This window comes from Serinus canaria, chromosome 3 (genome assembly GCF_022539315.1).
Source record: "Serinus canaria isolate serCan28SL12 chromosome 3, serCan2020, whole genome shotgun sequence".
NCBI lineage: Eukaryota > Metazoa > Chordata > Aves > Passeriformes > Fringillidae > Serinus > Serinus canaria.
In genome coordinates this window covers 40,124,839-40,142,222 of record NC_066316.1, presented here as the reverse complement: position 1 = coordinate 40,142,222, position 17,384 = coordinate 40,124,839, and the positions used below count along the sequence as shown (strand labels likewise).

The following is a 17,384-nucleotide window of genomic DNA, read 5'->3' as shown; positions in this document are numbered from 1 at the left end:
GCTGAAGGCAAGCTTCAGGATTAAGAGTAACAGTTACATTGTCAGGATAGCATTTTTGATCCCTTCTGCTCTTGAACTGTTTTTTTCTTCTCAAGAGGAAAACTGCTTCAACCCAATATATCTGAGAAGAAAAAAAAACTTGTGTCTATAAGAAGTTGATCACTTTGAAAATCAAGCTCAGGAATGTGCATTATTGGGAGGTCCTACAAACCTTGGGACATGCTGCTCTTCTGGTTTTGTCATGGATCATCAGGCAGGCTATACCTTGTGTGTTCCTGCTGCTGAAGTGCTTGTTTTTTAATTTTTTAAATTTTTTTTTACTTGTAGTTTGCTCAGTGAACGATCCTGTGACCCTGCCAGGTTTAATCTGGTTCCATAGGCTTCAGCAGCTGGGTCTTATATGGCAAATCCTCCTGCAGGGTCAACCTTATCTAGTGCCCTGCGGGAGGTTTCCCCCTTGTTATCGGAAAGTGTGTGCAGCGACACATTCAGTCTTCTAAAACAAAACTGAATGTCAGCAGACAAAGAACAGCCAGGCTTCCTTTGTTGTTATAACCCAGATCCCTTCGATCCTGAGTTTTGGGCCATGCCTGTCTAGGAGCAAACCTTGCTTGACCTAAGCAGATGGAAGCCTTCAATTGGGAAGGAGCAAGACTGCAGCTCCTATACCCTGCCACTGTCTCTGTGTCCTCGTATGAATTTGTCAGGCTGGCTTTCTTATGAAACCAAATCCCATTGCTTCAGCTCATCTGCCTCAAGAATAATACTCTGTTTTTTAAAGCAATTGCTATTCACCTTGCCAGGCCCATGCTTCCCAGCACATGCTTAGCAAGGAGCTCAGCGATTAACTCTGCCAAAACCACTCTGCCTCCAGTTAACTCTTCTGTATCTGTATATCTTCCAGTACTGAAGTTTATGGACAATATATGCTAACAGTTTGTCTTTATATTACCTGAGTATGTCTTATAACAAAGGGTCTCTTAGGAGAATAACAAATAACAAAGGTTCTCTGAAATACCTTATGATGATTTCTACACACCAGTGCTTCCTCACTATCTATGCTTCTTGCCTGTCCTCTCTTAAATCTGCTTGAATAGTTGAATCTTAAGGAATTTCTTCTGTATTCTAACCTAAGGTACAACTCTGTTGCACTTACTTTGGTACCTCAGATGAGTTAAATGCAATATAAGAAAAACACATGCAGAAATGTACCACCTAGAGGGAATTGCAGGGGTTCAGATGTCCAGAGAGTATAAAGAACTCCTTGAAAGGACTTCCATGGTCTCTTCCTATGAAGGCAATTTTTTGCCTGTACCTGCTGTCAATTGTTTCTCCTTTGGTATCAGTACAACATCCAGCCAAGTGCTCTCCTGCCTGAGAATTGCAAAGGGTTTGTTTGCCCCTGGATGAGCAGTGCTGGAAAAGGTTCTGCAGCTTTTGGGCAGAAGAATCCCCCGTGACGCTGCTGAAGTCTGGAGTTCTTTGCCTGGGCATGCCTTGTTGCTAAATAAGATGCCAGTGTAAAATTCTGGCAGTTCCTATCCATTACCAGGAATAACTGAGCCTTTAGCTCAGTGTTCAGACCTCAACAGCTCCTAACACCACAAGATCTCAGGCTTCTTGATATTGTCTCCCTTCATAGTACCCTCCATATGCCTTGTGTCCATCCCAGGCAGACTGACCTCAGCCAGGACCTCCCTTACTTTACTCCCAGCCTGTGTTGTGATCTTCCCTTCACCTGGGATACATGTACTTTCCAGCTAAAGCTAAAAATACAAGGTTTTCCTGAACCAAGTTCTTTTAAAAACCCTTTATAAACTGATCAACCACATATCAGAAAGTGGACGACGTTTCTTTCTATTGCCTTGAAAGGTAACACAAGGAGCATTGAGAAGCTATGCAGAGGTGGTGGGAGCAGGTGCCATGTGGGTAGTGATTTTCCCAAATCACTAATGCTTGGAAGCTTGGGGGAGATTCACATGCAAAAGGGGGTGTGTAGCCAGCTCTTCTTCAATAATCAAACAAAAAAAATCCATGCTAGTGTTCAGATTGTGAGGGCTACAGCATGTGTTGTGAGGTATATTTTAGTGTGGGGTTTTGTTGGTTTTTGGTTTTTTTAAGCTTCAGCTCTCCCTTAACCCTAGCATCCCTCTGTCCTGCTCCTGCTCTCTTTCCTGTTGCACCTCAGGGGACATAGTGGTGTTGCCACAAAGTTTCTTGAAGCATCTGGGAGAAGTTAAGTGCAATAGCCATGGATAGTTTTTTCTCTTCTCTTTTAGGCAGAAAATGCTAGCTATGTGGAAATTTGGCTTTGCACTAATTCGTATTTTATTTCAATCCTATTCCTCTGGACTGTCTAGTTGCATTGCTAAAAATATACATGACTCAGCCGAATTTGTTAATGGGATCTTCCTGGCTGCCTGTGGGGCTAAGCATAGGACACCTTTGTGGAATTTGTTGGTGCTCCTAACCCACAATGGGCACAGGAGGAGAACATACTTTTGTCATCACCATTACTTAGCTTTTATGCAGAGAACTTACTTTTCATAAAAAATTAGATGAGGAGGAACTGGTTAATGCAAAATAATGGCCTTTAGGTTAACAATGACTCGGAACTGATTTGACCCTGTATTACAGCCATAATTTTCCTTTCCCATTTTTCCTGCAGTGTAAATAATGTCTATTGTAAGTCTGCATCACTCACTGGAACTGTGTCACTTTTTTCTAACTGGGGACCTGGCACATTATTTTTTTGCAACAATGCGTGTCCTATTTTTTTTTAATACATAAAATATGCTAAGCTAATTTTGCAGAGTAGATTTGTTTTACATTTCTGGTAACTGCTTATTTTGAAATGTGACTTTTACAGCATAAACTTTCAATCTCATTTAGAATTCTCAAAGGTGAAATTGGGGCAAGTGTGTAAATTTCTTTACTGCAAAGGAGCTGGCTGTCCAGATGCATTTCTTGGGATTGCAGTGCAGTGCACTGGTGAGTTGTGCCAGGTCTGGTATCTGTACATATGTACATAGAGGAACCTTTCAAGGGAAGCTGATGCATTTGTAAGATCACCTACAGTGCTGAGATGAGATTGATGAACTCAGTGTCAGTAGCTGCAGGTGGATGAGAGTGTATTTTTATGTGTGTGTGCTTCTCAGTCAGCTTCTTATTACCTTTCACTTGTCCTTCAGATGAGGCCAGTGAAGCAATGACAGTTTGTACCTGCTGAGTATCCAGCCCTGTGTGGATCCACAGATCAAATTTATTCTTCCCTGGAAAGGGGGCCATCTGTGCATTTCTATATTGTCCTTTACAGCACTGCTCGGAGGTGCTGCAGTTTGGTGCCCTCATATCTGTTAGAGATGCTTATTTTCAAAGCAGACAGTTTTAGCATCTAGTAAAAGATCTCTTAGTGTTTCATCACTAATCCAGTGTGAGGAAAAAAAAAAACCAAAGCTATCCACAAAGCAGTAGGGCTGTGGAGGGAAATACCTCTTTGTTTTTATAGATGGAGGCTTGCATTGCAGGTTGTCATTCCAGCCATATTAACTTCATTAAGGCAGGAATGCAGTGCTGCATTCTTGCACAGGAGGGAGGATGCTGAGCTGGGCTGGGGAGGACCCCAAGAAGAGATGATACGTTGGGGTGTCCTCCTGTAGCCTGGCTTATTCTTGTGGTTTATGTGTATCTCCCAGTAGGCCTGGAATCCTCGGGTGTGACATTTGTGCTCTCACAAAATCATCTCTAACCTAATTAACATGACAGATAAAGAGGGGCTCTGGGGTGTGGGTAACAAATGGCTTTACTGCAGTATAACTGTTCTGTCACACTTTTCCCTTTCTGATGTACTATCCAGGGATGATGGGGTGGTTTGGGGTATGTCACTGTGCTTGCTATTGCAATTTTCCCTCCTGATTTGAGGAATAATTGATGTGTTTCTCTAAATGCCTCTGGGCATGGGATCATTGTTGAAGTTGAAAGGAAAACTGACCCTTCAACTTGTTACAGCTGCTTAACAAGGTGCCATCTGAAGACCACACTGCTGGCAGAGCTGATACAGTCTTTACCTCACGTTGCTGTGCCATCAGGACCAGCCCTGTGCCATGTGGGGAGCCCATAGTGGAGGGTTTGCCCTGCTGCAGGACTGCCAAAGCCCAGGGAGGGACTGGGTGGTGGGCTCATGTTATCCCACTCCTGTCACTTGTTGTGCAATTGACTCCCTGAATGAGCTTTTACTTACTTATTAATAAAAGCTTTATGGAGTGATGCTTACCAGCTTGGTAGCTGATTAGGGACAGAAAGAAGCCTAACATGAACAAACCTTTCTCTTGCTCACTGACTAGGACTTCTATCAGCCTCTTCCAGGCAGTGTTATCTGATCTTAATGGACCTAGAGAAGGAAGGGCTGGGGCCAGTGTAGTCCCCAGCCACCCTATCTTAGACAGAAGTGAAAAGGCAAGTACAAGATGCAATCTCTGTGATGATAAAAACTCTTCCTCTCCTTGTCAAAACAGCAAAATTAACTTCCATGTCATCCTGTGTGCTACAGCACCTAAATTGCCCACCACAGACACTTTGAGAAATTCTATACAGCCACTGTGATGGTGCTGTTAAATCCTGTTATATTTCTGTATGTGATATGTGATAAACAGAAGTGTAGGTATATTAAAAGTACAGCTGCAAGCAATACAAGGCAGGAAAGAGCATGGGGACAGAAACAGGACTTTTTGGGGCGTTGTCCTTTTTGTATCCAGTGTTACTGCTGTTTTACTGGAAGTTTCCTAGTAGGGTGATGTGTGGGCCAGTTCTGGATAGCACCAGATGTGGTTTCTTTAACTTGAGGTGGGAGCTGAAGGAGGTGGTGATAGGTGGTTGTTCTGCTTGCTTGTTTTTTGAAAGCTAGCAAAGAAAGTATTAGTTGTATCTGCCCCTGTAAGGATCTGGAATGCTTTGGAATGGCTGTGAGGTAGCTCAGAGCCCCCTTCAATGCCTACTATAGCATTGGCCATGCCAGGCCTGCATCTGCCATAATACACACATAAGTGCAGGCTCTCATATGGAAGTCTGGGCTGGTCTTAAGGGGCAGCAGTTTGTTTTTGAAGGGTTCTTTTTTCTTTTTTTCCCCTCCCCTTTTTATTCCTGCTCCTTTCATGTTTAAGGAGCAAGCTCTTCATCTTGGCACTTGTGTCACTTGTCAAAACACTGTCCTAAGCAAGATCAAAGTGTAGAGAGACTGGTCAGGTGAATGTGCTCAGCTGGCATTGCTACTGCAGCCTGAAACACCTGTCAGGTCTTGTCTTTTATTTTTTTTTCTTAAGAGACTTGAAGACTCTGGAAAAAAATCTTTCACTGGGTGAGTTGTTTGTATTTGATAATTGGTAAGCAGTGTTATGAAACATCAGCTTTGAAAGCAGCACAAACCTCTTTCAAGATGATGTGCCATTCAGGCTGTGTCTTGTTCACTCTCACTAGGGTGGAGAGCAAGTCCTGGTCCTTCAGTGTTTTGAGGCAGGCCAGGTTTCCCTTCCTTTCATTCATCTTTTCTCTATATGAAAGAAGTTGGGTGTGAGCAGGATGCACCAGACCTTCTGAGAAAGGTGTTTGTGTTTGGTCCTCTTGTTTCTCACCCTTTCAGAGGATCCCCTTGACATGCAGAAGATGAAAACTGTCAAGTCCCCAGCTCTCTTTACTTACTTTTGCCATGTTGGACCATGGTGCTACATGATGGCAGAATACAAGCTTGGGTAGGGCTTGCTTGTTTAATAATAATAAAAAAACTGAATCTGGTAAGCTGACAGTATAATTAGCTGGGTAAGATGATGTTTCTTTATTTTTGTAAATGGCTTCTTGATTATAAAGCAGGAATTCTGCATTTCTGGCTAAGATGTTTGGGAACCTTTAGCTCAGATCTCTTGAAGGGGTGAATGACCTTCCTTCCATGCTGTCTGGAATAGCACATGTACTTAGGAGTACTCTTTTTTTTTCTTTTTCTTTTTTTTTTTCCTGCCCTGTCTATTTCCTGGTCAGCAAATGTATTGCTTGGAGATAACTTGTAGAGTAACCTAAATGTTTAATGACTAAACATTTCCAATTATTTTATGTTGAATTCCTATTTTCTTATCTTTCAGATAATGAATATGTTTTTATAGACCTGGAGCAGAAGCTCAGCAAATACTTTTCAAAGGAATGGAAGAAAGAGACCACCAAAGTAAGAGAGGTGTTTAACTTTGGAAGCTGCTGCTTTTTTATTGGACTGCACAGTGAAATGAAAACTCTTAAACTAAGGTCCATAAAGCATTTTTTGAAGATGGTCTGCAGAATACTTTTCAGTAGCAGGATGCAGTGACTTTGCATAGTTGTACAATTAGTTAAACCAGCCCCTTATGCAGCTTAAGCTGAGCAATACTAACCATGGTTGCTGCTTGGCTGCTGCAGAAGTGGAGAAGGTCAGTTGGTTAGTTTTCCATTTGAATTTAGTCTGGACCTTACTCTGGAGACCTCATTTTTATCCTTAAGCAAAACAGCATAAAATAACCTTTTGTGGCTCGAATCTGGTATGCGGGAAATGACTGGAGCTGTGACTCTTCCCAGAGTATGTGCAAAAGGATGGTGGAGGGAGAGGAAGGATATTTTGTTTGAGACAAGTCCTAGTTCTTTAAGGCTAGCTAGCCCTGATAAGAGAGAAAAAAACTACATGAAATAAAGATAAGCTTATGTAATTGTTTAATACAGACATGATACATTCAGACATGATAATGCCTGTTTGTGTGTCATTAATAGAGGAGCCATAGTCTATGTATAGCATGCATAGCCAAAGTATAGCATGCAATTGCTTTCAGATATCTTAACTGGGTCATTGTAAAAGTTGTAAATTACTTTTTTCCACCTTGCATAAGCGTTTTCTTTTGCAGAGTAGGCACACTTGCCATTTCTGCTGCTTACAGAAGTTTGTAGATAGCTAGTGAGGTTTGGGCATTTCTCTTATCCCCGAGCACGTGCTCTGCTTTTCCCAAACTCCCCCAAGTGAGAATTACTTCAGAAACAGCCAGAGTCCTGTGGAGGGGCTGTCTGTTCAGCCAGTGGGAGCTTCCCAAAGCAGGTGTTTGTGGTCACCTCAGGATGGGGTATGCTTTGAGGTGTCTCTGTGACTGGATTCTTGCTACACTTTCCTGGTCAGGATAAGTGTTGGACCTCTGGTGTGATGTGAATCACAAAAGACTCAATGAGTTGCTATTGGCAGTACTACAGTCTGAGATGAGTTAGCCTACTGCACTGGGTTAGTTGACAAGGATTTAATTCCTATGAAAAGGTTTCAGGTGGAAAGCCAAGTCCAACTGATAAAATAGGGTGGCTCTGAACAACTTCCAGAAATAAAATGGAGATGTTTGCATGGTTGAGAAGCTGTCTGCATCAGATGTGGAGGGCATGTACCTTGTCCCAGTGAGATGGATCTGACCAGCAAAGCCTTGGAATTGCCTGTGGGAGCAAAGTTACCTCTGCGAACATGAAAGTGGCAAAGTAGGAAAGATGAGAGAATGAGCTAGTAAGATGTTCCTTTCTTCTTTTTCCCTTTTTTTTTTTTTTTTTCTCCTGTTCAAACAAGTCTGTAAGCTGGAAAGATAGGTTGTAGCTAAAACAACAGGCCTCATGCTGGCTTTCTTCTGACAGCACTACTCAGTGTGAAGCAGACACCACCACTGCCTTTTGCTCTATGGCTGCAGGAACATGTGAATAACTAACCAGGAGCCCTGCCAAACCAAAGGCATGGAGCTGATACCAGGCTGGTGCTCCTGAGCCCCAGGCAGCAAGTGCTGAACATGGCAGCGTGTGTGTCCATGCTGGGTGATGTGGTGTGCAGGGATGGATGGTTGCACCTAGGAGTGCCCTGGAAACGCCAGAGTGGCACACTGCACTGCTGCCTTGCACTGCTGCCTTGCCTGGCGCTCTGAGGGAGGCTGGGTTAAACTTGCTGCGTTCAGCACGAATGTGTTTGTGGTGCTGCCAGGTGCTGAGCTAGGTAATTCTGGGCCAGCCTGGGTATCCCCAGGCTACACTGGGACTCTTACACCAGCTCATCCCTCCTATCCAAAAATCTTCTGCTCTTCCTAGGAGATTTTGTCGTTCAACCTGTCTGAATGTTTTGTGATGCCTCATCATCATGAGCATCCAAGACAGTCAGACTCCCTCCTAAAACTTGCCAAGAGCTAAGAGTAGGAAATGAAAAGCAGTATGGGGAGCAAATTTCAGAGGAGAGAACATTACCAGATAGGGTAACAGGAATTTTGGATGCTGATCATAATTTAACTCATCTTCTGTCTTTGCTTTAGGGGACAGAGAAATTCAGCCCTCCATTTGTTGCATTCTTTAGAGTACAATACTACGTAGAAAATGGAAGAGTAATAGGGTAAGTTCTCTTCTGTGGTAATTACTATGTTTTGAATTATTCAGTGCATTCTTAAAATGAAAGAAAAAGAATGCTCCTTTGTTAAGCTCATCTCTGTGAACTCATTGAAATAAGCTTCAAAAATCTGTTTGAATTTTTTGTTTTAAGACTTTCACAGATGTCCTCACTCAGCTATGAATGTTTTCGGCCTGAATCATACACCATATCCCTAGAAAAATTGTGACTGCTTTTCCATCTGTGTTGAAAGTGCAAGTTGAATGACGACATTATCCAAACACTCTTTTGCTCGTGTCTTTTGGTTGTATGAGAGGCACTGGATGAATATACTAAAAATAGTTATTTATACTACAAAGCACCTGCTTTGGATCTGTTTTTTGTATTTGAGCAGTGCTCTGTGCAGTCTACTCCTAGAAATGGACTTTCATACGTGGACAAAAGAAATTACTTCATAAGTTAAAGTTTTTCATTTGTAGTCCATTCACATGGAATATGGGCTGCACTCAAAACAGCACCACCCTCACCCATGGTACAGAACAAAGGATGAGGTAGTTAAAAATGAACAACTGACAGAGTTAATTTACATCAACGCCTCTGGTGTGGCTCTGTCCCTGGGGGAAGCCAAGAGCTAGGATCATTTAGGTGGATTAAAATCTTTACCAAATTTTGGCATTCGTTCTTGTCTTGAGCAAAGCTTGTGGTTTTCTATGTTTTCTCTCTCCATTGTCTTTCACTTTTGGATACAGGGGACTCTTTCTTATGGAGTCTGTCTGGCTGATAAAAGTTTTTGTTTCATTTTGCCTTTTTTTACAAAGAGAGATTACATACCATTCTGCCACTTCAGAGTTACGTATCCTCCACCATCACAGGCATATTTCTCTTGCACTAGGAGTTTAATTGGAGAGGTTTGTAGAGCCATGCAGAAATAGTTATCTGGCCCCTTCAAACTATACTTTCACACTTCTACAAGCAGACTGTCATATCCAGCACCTCATCTACATGCACATGTCAGCAGCCTGCTTCCCATGATCTCTGAGGGCAGGGGGTGTGTGGGTTATCAAGGCTATGCCATAGTAATTCCTTATCAGACAATCCCTGTTTAGCAGCTTGAGGAAGAAAACAGAAACAAGCCCAGGGCTCCCATGTCTTTTGATCTACCTTGCAGGGAATTAGCTGTTAAGAACTATCATGAGCCTAAGGCAAGGTGAAACAAAAAGCAGTGCCAAGTTTAGAGGGAAAAGGAGGACAGGTGTGCAAGAAACAGGACTACTGGGAGTCCAAGGGAGTTGACTCTCCTGGCTGCTACAAGCTTTCCAGGGAAACAGAAGTGCTTGATTACAGTCAGTCTCCAAAACAGGTGTGATGTGATTTTTCTTTCATCTACCTTCTGCCCTAAGTTCTTAGATCTCATGCTACTCAAGGTAGAAGCTACCATTTCTTGTGTTTGTACAACACTTAGTGGGAGAAGACCTTGATCTTGGTTTGGTGCTCCTTATACACACAACTGTATCAGGGTGGCATTGGCACACATCAGACGTGTCAAACTTTAATCCCCCTTCTCAGCAGGATGATGTTTTTGAGGGGCCTTATCTGAACTTTGTTCTTGAAGTAAATTTGCCTTTGTCTTGCAGCGATAAGGTGGCACGGCAGCTCTACTACTGCCATCTCAAAGAGCAAGTACTTATGTCTCATTGCAACCACAAAGAAGAAATCTACTTCTTGCTGGCTGCCTACAGCTTACAGGCGGACTTGGGCAACTACAGAGAGAAGGTCCATGCTGGCAAATATTTTGAACCTCAGGCTTATTTCCCACAATGGGTAAGTTTTGGGGGAAACTTTTCTGTCAACAGATCATGCATGTTGCAGGAGCTATGCCAAGGTGGTACCTAACTGCAGCCATGCAACTTCCCCATCTCCCACTGAAATGATCAGACAGATGGGTAGAGTATCACCCTGAAGGTCCCTCAGGAGAGATCTCTTGTCCTTCCACTGGATGTAGGTGCACGTTCCTGGGCTCACTCATCAGTGAGATGGGTGATACATCCTTCCTTGGTAATGGCATGTATTGGTGTCGCATGAATAAGTCTGACAGTGCAGATGTCTTTGTTTAATTCTTCTATGGCTTAAAGGGTTGTGTGTTTCCAGTGGTACATCAGCAAGATCTGCACAACCCAAGCTCTCCAGAAAACCTCGGGGCTGCAAAGCCAAGTCTATTTCCCTTTGTTCTCCTCTCTGTAATTTTTGCCTCAGGGATGGAGAGATCCAAACCCTACAGGGTAATACTGCTGTGCAGTGCCTCTGGTGCTTGCTTTGTCATTAATCTCTGCCTCAAGTGCAGTAAGAGGAAAGAGAAAGCATTTGCATGTTTGTTTATAAGCATGTGACTTGTGCCCTTCAGGACTTAGAACCAAGAATTGATTTAATTGTCAAATGAAGGCAAATTAGCTAAGACTTTGTTAGTTGGCTGCTTGTCCCAGGCAAGTTGCATCTCCCCTGTAAGATGGCATTGTCCTCTGCTTTGGGGAGAAGGTTCAGATCAGTGGCAGGACTTGTCTTGAAGACCGATAGTCTCTTCTATGCACAAATCCTAGCCTGCCTGCCTTGCTGTGCAGCAGTGTGCCTTTCTCCCAGACAACAGGCCCTCATCCCACACCATTCCTTGTTACGGGGTACCTGTCAGGAGGTAGCTAACAAAGGGCTGGATATGGTGGGTCTTGTGTGCTACTTTCTGAGGCAATTAAAGGGCTTATCACAGACTGTTGCTCACCTGCACTGAGCCACAACCCCAAGCAAGTATGCGGGTGATTTATTACATCATTACAAACAGCAAAATCTGGCAGGCATGGGGACGCTTCTCTCCCTGCCCCTGGGGAGCAATCTCCTCCTCCAACGCAATCACTTCCTTCAGCACGTGCTTCATATCATTTGGCCAAGGACTGCCCCAAGTCTCGTGCCAGTGAGGAGAGGCACTGCTGCCCTGGGCTGACCCACCCAGCTTTGAACCATGGAGCTGGCACATCTCTTTCTGCTGATGCTGCACAGCTGATGGCATCAGTATTGTCCTCCACCAAAGCCAGCCTTCCTTGTGGGAGGGCAACCAATGTGGCAGGGCATGCAGAGGTGTTAGCAAACAGAATAAGCAAGGGCTTTAATATTCAATGTAAGTGGAACTGGGTGGTGATGGTGTCTGGTTGGTTTGAGCCACGACAGGTTGTTTCTGGCAGATGTTCTCAGGTACCTGGTGCAATCTAGTTTTAAATGCCCCTGGTGGTGGGGGATGTTGGGAAGTGAATTCAGCCAATCATCCCTCTTACCTGTCACTGCCACTCACAGCCTGAAAGGAACCAGTTAAGTATGGGAGAGGGCTGAGCTGCCCGGTAGCCTTGTATGGAGAGGGCATGTGGGCAAACATGGGAACTGGGCACTTGCAGGGCAGGAGCAAAAGGCCCAGGGCAGGTTATTTTTCTACTGCTTAGTGAAGCCACGTGCGTGCTTGCCAACCACTCCTAATAGATAAAAAAATACCTTGAGATAGTGTTATCCACCCTTTGAGAATGGAAATGCTAAATAAGCCTAATGTGTAGTTTCTGGTCTTAAAAGGAAAACCTAGTATTTCTGCCTCTTCAGAGATGTTGCTGCTGATTGTGCTGGCATGCAGAGGAGTATTTGTTATCTGCCCATAAACATTTATGGATGCCAAGAGTTAGGAAAACTAATTCCAATACTTAAAAGTGAAAAGAGCTGACATGACCTCTGTAGTCTTGGTCTGTTACAGTTTTGCCACTAGGATCTGTTTGGAGACATCAGCGTCATCTGGGCTGCTTTAAATGCTTATCCTCCAGGGAGGCAGAGGCAAACACAGACCAACATCTTGAGGGAATATATGAACCTCCTCCACCTCCAGCCACTGCTTTGCTGTTGATCACAGCTGCCTCTCATGGGCATTGCTGAAGAGTTGCTGACCTGTTTGTTTTCTTTGCGGTTTAGATAATTGCAAAGAGGGGGAGCGACTACATCTTGAAACATGCCCCAGAGATGCACCGAGAACAGCAAGGGCTGAGCGCTAAGGAAGCCGTTCTGAAGTTCATTAAGGAGTCCTGCCTGCTGGAAGATGTGCCTGTCCACTTCTACAGGCTGCAGAAGGTTAAACAAAGAGCTTCTTATTTTGAACTTCTCTCCCATCATTAATTGAGTGCACCATGGAATTTTTCTCTTTCCGTTTGTTTGGGAGACGGTTGCCTCTGATTCAGAGAGGCCAAACAAATCTAAAATGCTCAGCCAAATGAGGGCTGTCCCCACAAACAAATCCATCGCCAATATACAGATGTAGATGGAATTTAGTTTTGTTCCTCAGCCAAGAAACTGGCCACAGGAATGGCAAAACTTCATATTTGTTCCTGACTGTCAGTAGAATTGCACCAGGGAAATCAATGAAGCCTCTTTTTTTTCTTGTTGTAGTTCATTGAAATTATGACAAGAGGTCAGCCAGCTTTCACACAAATGTCGTGTAACAACTGAAGGTGACACTGAGTCATTCCAACTTTTGTATCCCATTCCTTCTCCAACCCTGCCAGAGTGTTTGGTGTTTTTTCAGCTGTATGCTTTTCTTGGCAGTTTTGGATTCCTGAATTATTGCTTGTTAGACTCCTTCCCCAAACCTGCTTAAACATAAGGTGCTTCATTTTCACATGCTGAGTGTTTAGATCTAGAAATGGGACTAATGAAAAGCTTTCCCTTCCACTTAGGTGAGTGAAACCTGCCTATGCAATTAGGAATGGCTTGGGATTTTTTCCAAATGGAGATACACTCCTCTGTCAGACTCATAATTAAACTTTTCGGGTTTTTGTGCTCAGTGTCAGTTATGTCTGGGAAGTATACATGTCCTCTGAACATATCTAACAGCTCTAGTTACTGAAAAAATGTGCATTTTTTAGAGGAAAATAAGTTTTGATCAGTAGTCCAGGCTTAGTTGCTTGCAAACAAAAGACGCTCACCTACCTCTTTTCTGTTCTCTGTTTTGATTCTTAATGCTGTTACTGATGCAGTCATGAGAGAGTTAGTTACAATTGAATGCCATAAGAAATCCAGCTGGCAGGACATGATACATTTTATATCCAAAAGCATCAAGGCTGTGAAATTGGTTGCTCTTAATATTTAAATTCCTGGTCGACTTGGAATTCACGCACCATGTACTCTTCCATGTGTCGTTTGATCCTTAATAGAGTCCTATTCCTGCTGTGTGAGACAGTTATCTCATTTTGTGGTGAGAGATGCTCCTCCTAGGTGACACTTGGGTCACAGATCACCTGAGCAAGAGCAGAGGAGTTGGTGAACATGTTGGTGGGCTGGTTGCCCTGAGATTTCAAAAGCAGTCACTCTTAACACCCTCCTCATGGCTTCTGCTGAGGTTGGGAGCTAAAGAAAACACAACACACCCCCTATCTCTCATACAGACCAATACTGATTTGCAAAGCTCTTTGTCCTTAGGAGGCAGAAAATATTTCTTATTATTTCTTATTATTTCTTACTTTGAGCTGAAGACAGAGATGGTACCAGGGACAAAGGGTGGGGTAATGTGATGGCATAAAGCTTGTATCTTGCAAGCCAGATGAGGAGAGACATAAATAAAGATGAGTTGTGACATAAAGTTTGAGCTTCGTGAGCCCATACATTTTTACCTCCAAATTTTCTTTCTCCTTTTCCTCCTAACAAAAAAAATGCATGTGCTCCCCTCCCTAAGTCTGTTGTGTTAGGAGAGGCTGAAAGAATTAGCTTATGACATTTTTGGTCTTCAAGCAAAAGAATATGAATAGAGACCAAGTATGTCATATCAAGATGCAGCAGGAGTTAAAAGACAGTATTTCAACGCAGGTAATAAAACTCATGTAAAACCACCTACTCCCAACACCAGATTGAATGTTAGAATGAAAGTCCCAATAACTGGGCATTGATTAGCTTCGCCCCAGCCAAAAGCTACTTAAGATCTAGCAAATCCCTGGATGGGAACAGCAGTACTGTGGCAAGGAGAGGGGAATGGGTTTCCCTTCTGTTTTGGGCTCTCTGTCACCTGGAGAGCAAGAGTGCATGTTCATGGGGAGAAGCACATCAAGAGAGCACATGGTTACAAGAGAGGTTACAAGGTACCCCTGAGAACAGTAATTGTCCATATTCTCAAATCACTAAAGCTACAGGATTCCCTGTCCAGGACAGCTAGAACATATGCTGGTGAAATGCCTGAGCCTCCCAGCATGAGGGGATTTTAGGTGTAGGTATTTCAGGGGTCAACAAGGCAAGGTGCACTTTACAAACATAATAAAAACCAAATGAGCTGATGGCATCTGTGTGATGAGTCCTGCTACCTCTCCTGCAGTAGGTGCCAGAACAAGAGCGTGGTCTTTGTAGATTAACCTTTGACTCTTCTGTTCTTTTAGGATAAGAAGGAGGATCGACCGACAGTTATCCTGGGCCTGACCCTGAGAGGAATGCACATCTATCAGGTAACAGACTGCTATGAAAGCCTTCTGGTGTAGCATTAACTCTGCCCAGTTCCATGTCCTCCCCCCTCACCGTGGCTCCTCTGCCTCCCCTGCAAACCCCAGGCTCCACATATCTCAAATTCTTGGTTGTTTGCAAATTCTTTGCACATCGCTGATTCCACCCTGTACCTGCCAGTCCCTGTGTCACTCTGAGTTTGATGTGTTGCAGGAGGTGAATCACGTTCGCCAGCTCCTCTACGACTTTCCCTGGTCACACATTGGGAAGCTGGCCTTCCTGGTGAGTATGATGGAATGGAGGCCGTCTGTCTGTGGCTGCCAGCCTGGGATGTGGCAAAGCTGTCAGCCTGCCTGTGCTGCGTCGTCACGTCCTGTCACTTGCGTGCACGAGACCACAGCTATCTCTGGTAGCTGTGTGGCTGAAAATGTGCTCCTGCTCATTTCTTTGGCATCTTTCCTCTTTGTGCAGGGGAAAAAATTTGAAATCCAGCCAGATGGTTTGCCCTCTGCACGGAAACTGGTTTACTACACGGGTTGCCCCTTCAGGTCACGCCATTTGCTGCAGCTACTCAGCAACAGCCACCGGCTCTTTCTGAATATTCAGCCAGTTTTGAAGCAGATCCAAAAGCTGGAGGAGGCTGAAGGTATGTTAGGGAACACCCAAGTGAGTTTAGTAAGAGTACAGCGTGTTAGTCTCTTCTGTTGTTTTATGGTGCCTACTCTCATCTAATTAATGGTGTTTCTACCTTATTGGAGAGCCAGTGGTAGAAGGAGAGGTGTTAGGTACGTTTCAAGTCCATTCCTAAGAAGTAATTGTGGCTCCCACATTGTTGACTGTGATCGGAAAGCGTGTTTATGTGATAGCAGTAGAGGGATATCTCCTCTGAAGTGGTTTCTGTCTTTCCCTTCAGTGGGATTACAGCAGTGGCCTTGAGCAGTGTGGGTGACACCAGTGCCAGTCACCTGTAGAAAGGCTCACTGATCAAGTGCCTGTGGGCAAAAGCCCTCGGTTGTTTTGTGTCTGTTAGTGTCACATGGATTTCTCAAACACCCTCAGCACATACATGCCATGGAAGAAATAACTACTAAATACCAGCCACAGGAATCTTGTTCTTAGCTGACTTCATGTAGTGGTGGGTATTTCAAGAACCAATCAGCGCATCTGATTTTAAAGATTGAGCACCAAATTTCACTAAGTAATTCCCTTTTTTTGTTTGCTTTTGTTTTGCTTTGGTGTTATTGACCTTCGCTCTGAAACCTGCTGTTTTCTGTATCATAACTGCCTCTACCTGCTTGTTCTAATTTAGGAGATGCTGGGTTTACTGCAAGTATGAGTAATTCTTTTACAACCACCTGAGCATCCATCTGTTGAGCAAACAAAATACAAAGCTATCCCTCTATTTGTTCAGTAGCTGCAGCAGTTGTTTCTTAGTTGTTGGCTGATGCCAACAGAACTTCCTGAATATATTTTGTTACCCTTCCTTAAAGTTCTCGCTGTTTTTTCCCTCAGAGAAGAAGCGCTACCGGGAGTCCTATATCAGTGACACTCTAGACATGGACCTGGACCCGTGTGACAAGAACTCCCGTGGCAGCGGGAGCAGCGGGGGCAGCCGCAGGGATAACCGCCTCTCGCGCCAGTCCACGGGGAGTCACGGCAGCTCCCACACCTCGGGCATCGAGGCTGACTCCAGGCACCGCGTGTCTGTGGAAATGTCGGTGGATGAGCCCTTCAGCATTGACCGCGTGCACAGGAAAGAGAAATCCTGCAGCTCAACCATCAGCTACGGTAGCTCTGGCATTGACAGTGGCAGCAAAGGGCGAGCTGAAGATGACGCTCAGGATGATGGTAAAGAATTTGGACATGTGCAGCAACTTCTAAGCCAACTTTTGTCTTTTCCTGCAGGAGGGCAGGGAGTAAGAGACTGTACAGCAGCTTGGAGCACAAGTGTAATGCTAACCATTCTCCTGCTGCTCTCTTCCTCCTAGAGCTTGAGCTGGCAGTAGATGAGCCAGAGGAGATGCCTGTAGATGAGCCTTTAGAGGGAGACCAGTTAGAGGAGGCCACTGTGGGAGAATCTGTTGAATCCCTGCCTCTAGATGCTGCTAGCTGCCAAGGTGAGATGGCTTTCTGCTGCTGCTCAATGCTGTTCTTTAAGGCTCTAGCAATAGGCACAATCTGAGGGATCTACAAAAACTCTTTTATCTCCTTCTTAACAGCTGCCAGTGCTATTTACTGCCCTACTGCAACAGGATTTGCAGGCAGCTCATCTAGAGTTTACAGGCTAGCATTCTTACTGTATGTACAGGGCTGCTCTCCTCTGTGCTCCTCAAAGTCTCCCTTCTCTAAATGTGCCAAGCTTATATTCAGTTAATGACAAAAAGATAATTGAGGTAAACCTTTTGTAGGGAAGGAATATGCTTTAATATCTCGTATGCCACAAAACAGCCAAGGGGCTCAACCACAGAATAATGGGATGGTCACAGGAATT

General features: G+C 44.1%; 2 protein-coding genes across 4 annotated transcripts in view; both read left to right on the top strand.

Annotated features, from left to right (window-relative positions):
• Positions 1-17,384, top strand: part of DACT2 (dishevelled binding antagonist of beta catenin 2) — a 420,082-nt gene that overhangs the window by 182,240 nt on the left and 220,458 nt on the right. The window lies entirely within an intron of this gene.
• FRMD1 (FERM domain containing 1) overlaps positions 1-17,384 on the top strand; it is a 41,102-nt gene that overhangs the window by 18,041 nt on the left and 5,677 nt on the right. For 2 of the 3 annotated variants that reach the window (XM_030236192.2, XM_050972647.1), the window contains exons 4-11: positions 6,129-6,208; positions 8,328-8,404; positions 10,033-10,219; positions 12,389-12,544; positions 14,833-14,898; positions 15,107-15,175; positions 15,365-15,539; positions 16,406-16,741. In XM_030236192.2, coding sequence (XP_030092052.1) covers positions 6,129-6,208; positions 8,328-8,404; positions 10,033-10,219; positions 12,389-12,544; positions 14,833-14,898; positions 15,107-15,175; positions 15,365-15,539; positions 16,406-16,741 — 1,146 coding nt within the window. Of the gene's footprint in view, positions 1-6,128; positions 6,209-8,327; positions 8,405-10,032; positions 10,220-12,388; positions 12,545-14,832; positions 14,899-15,106; positions 15,176-15,364; positions 15,540-16,405; positions 16,742-16,881; positions 17,011-17,384 lie in introns of all 3 variants that reach the window. The other variant, XM_030236191.2, reaches the window with a different exon arrangement.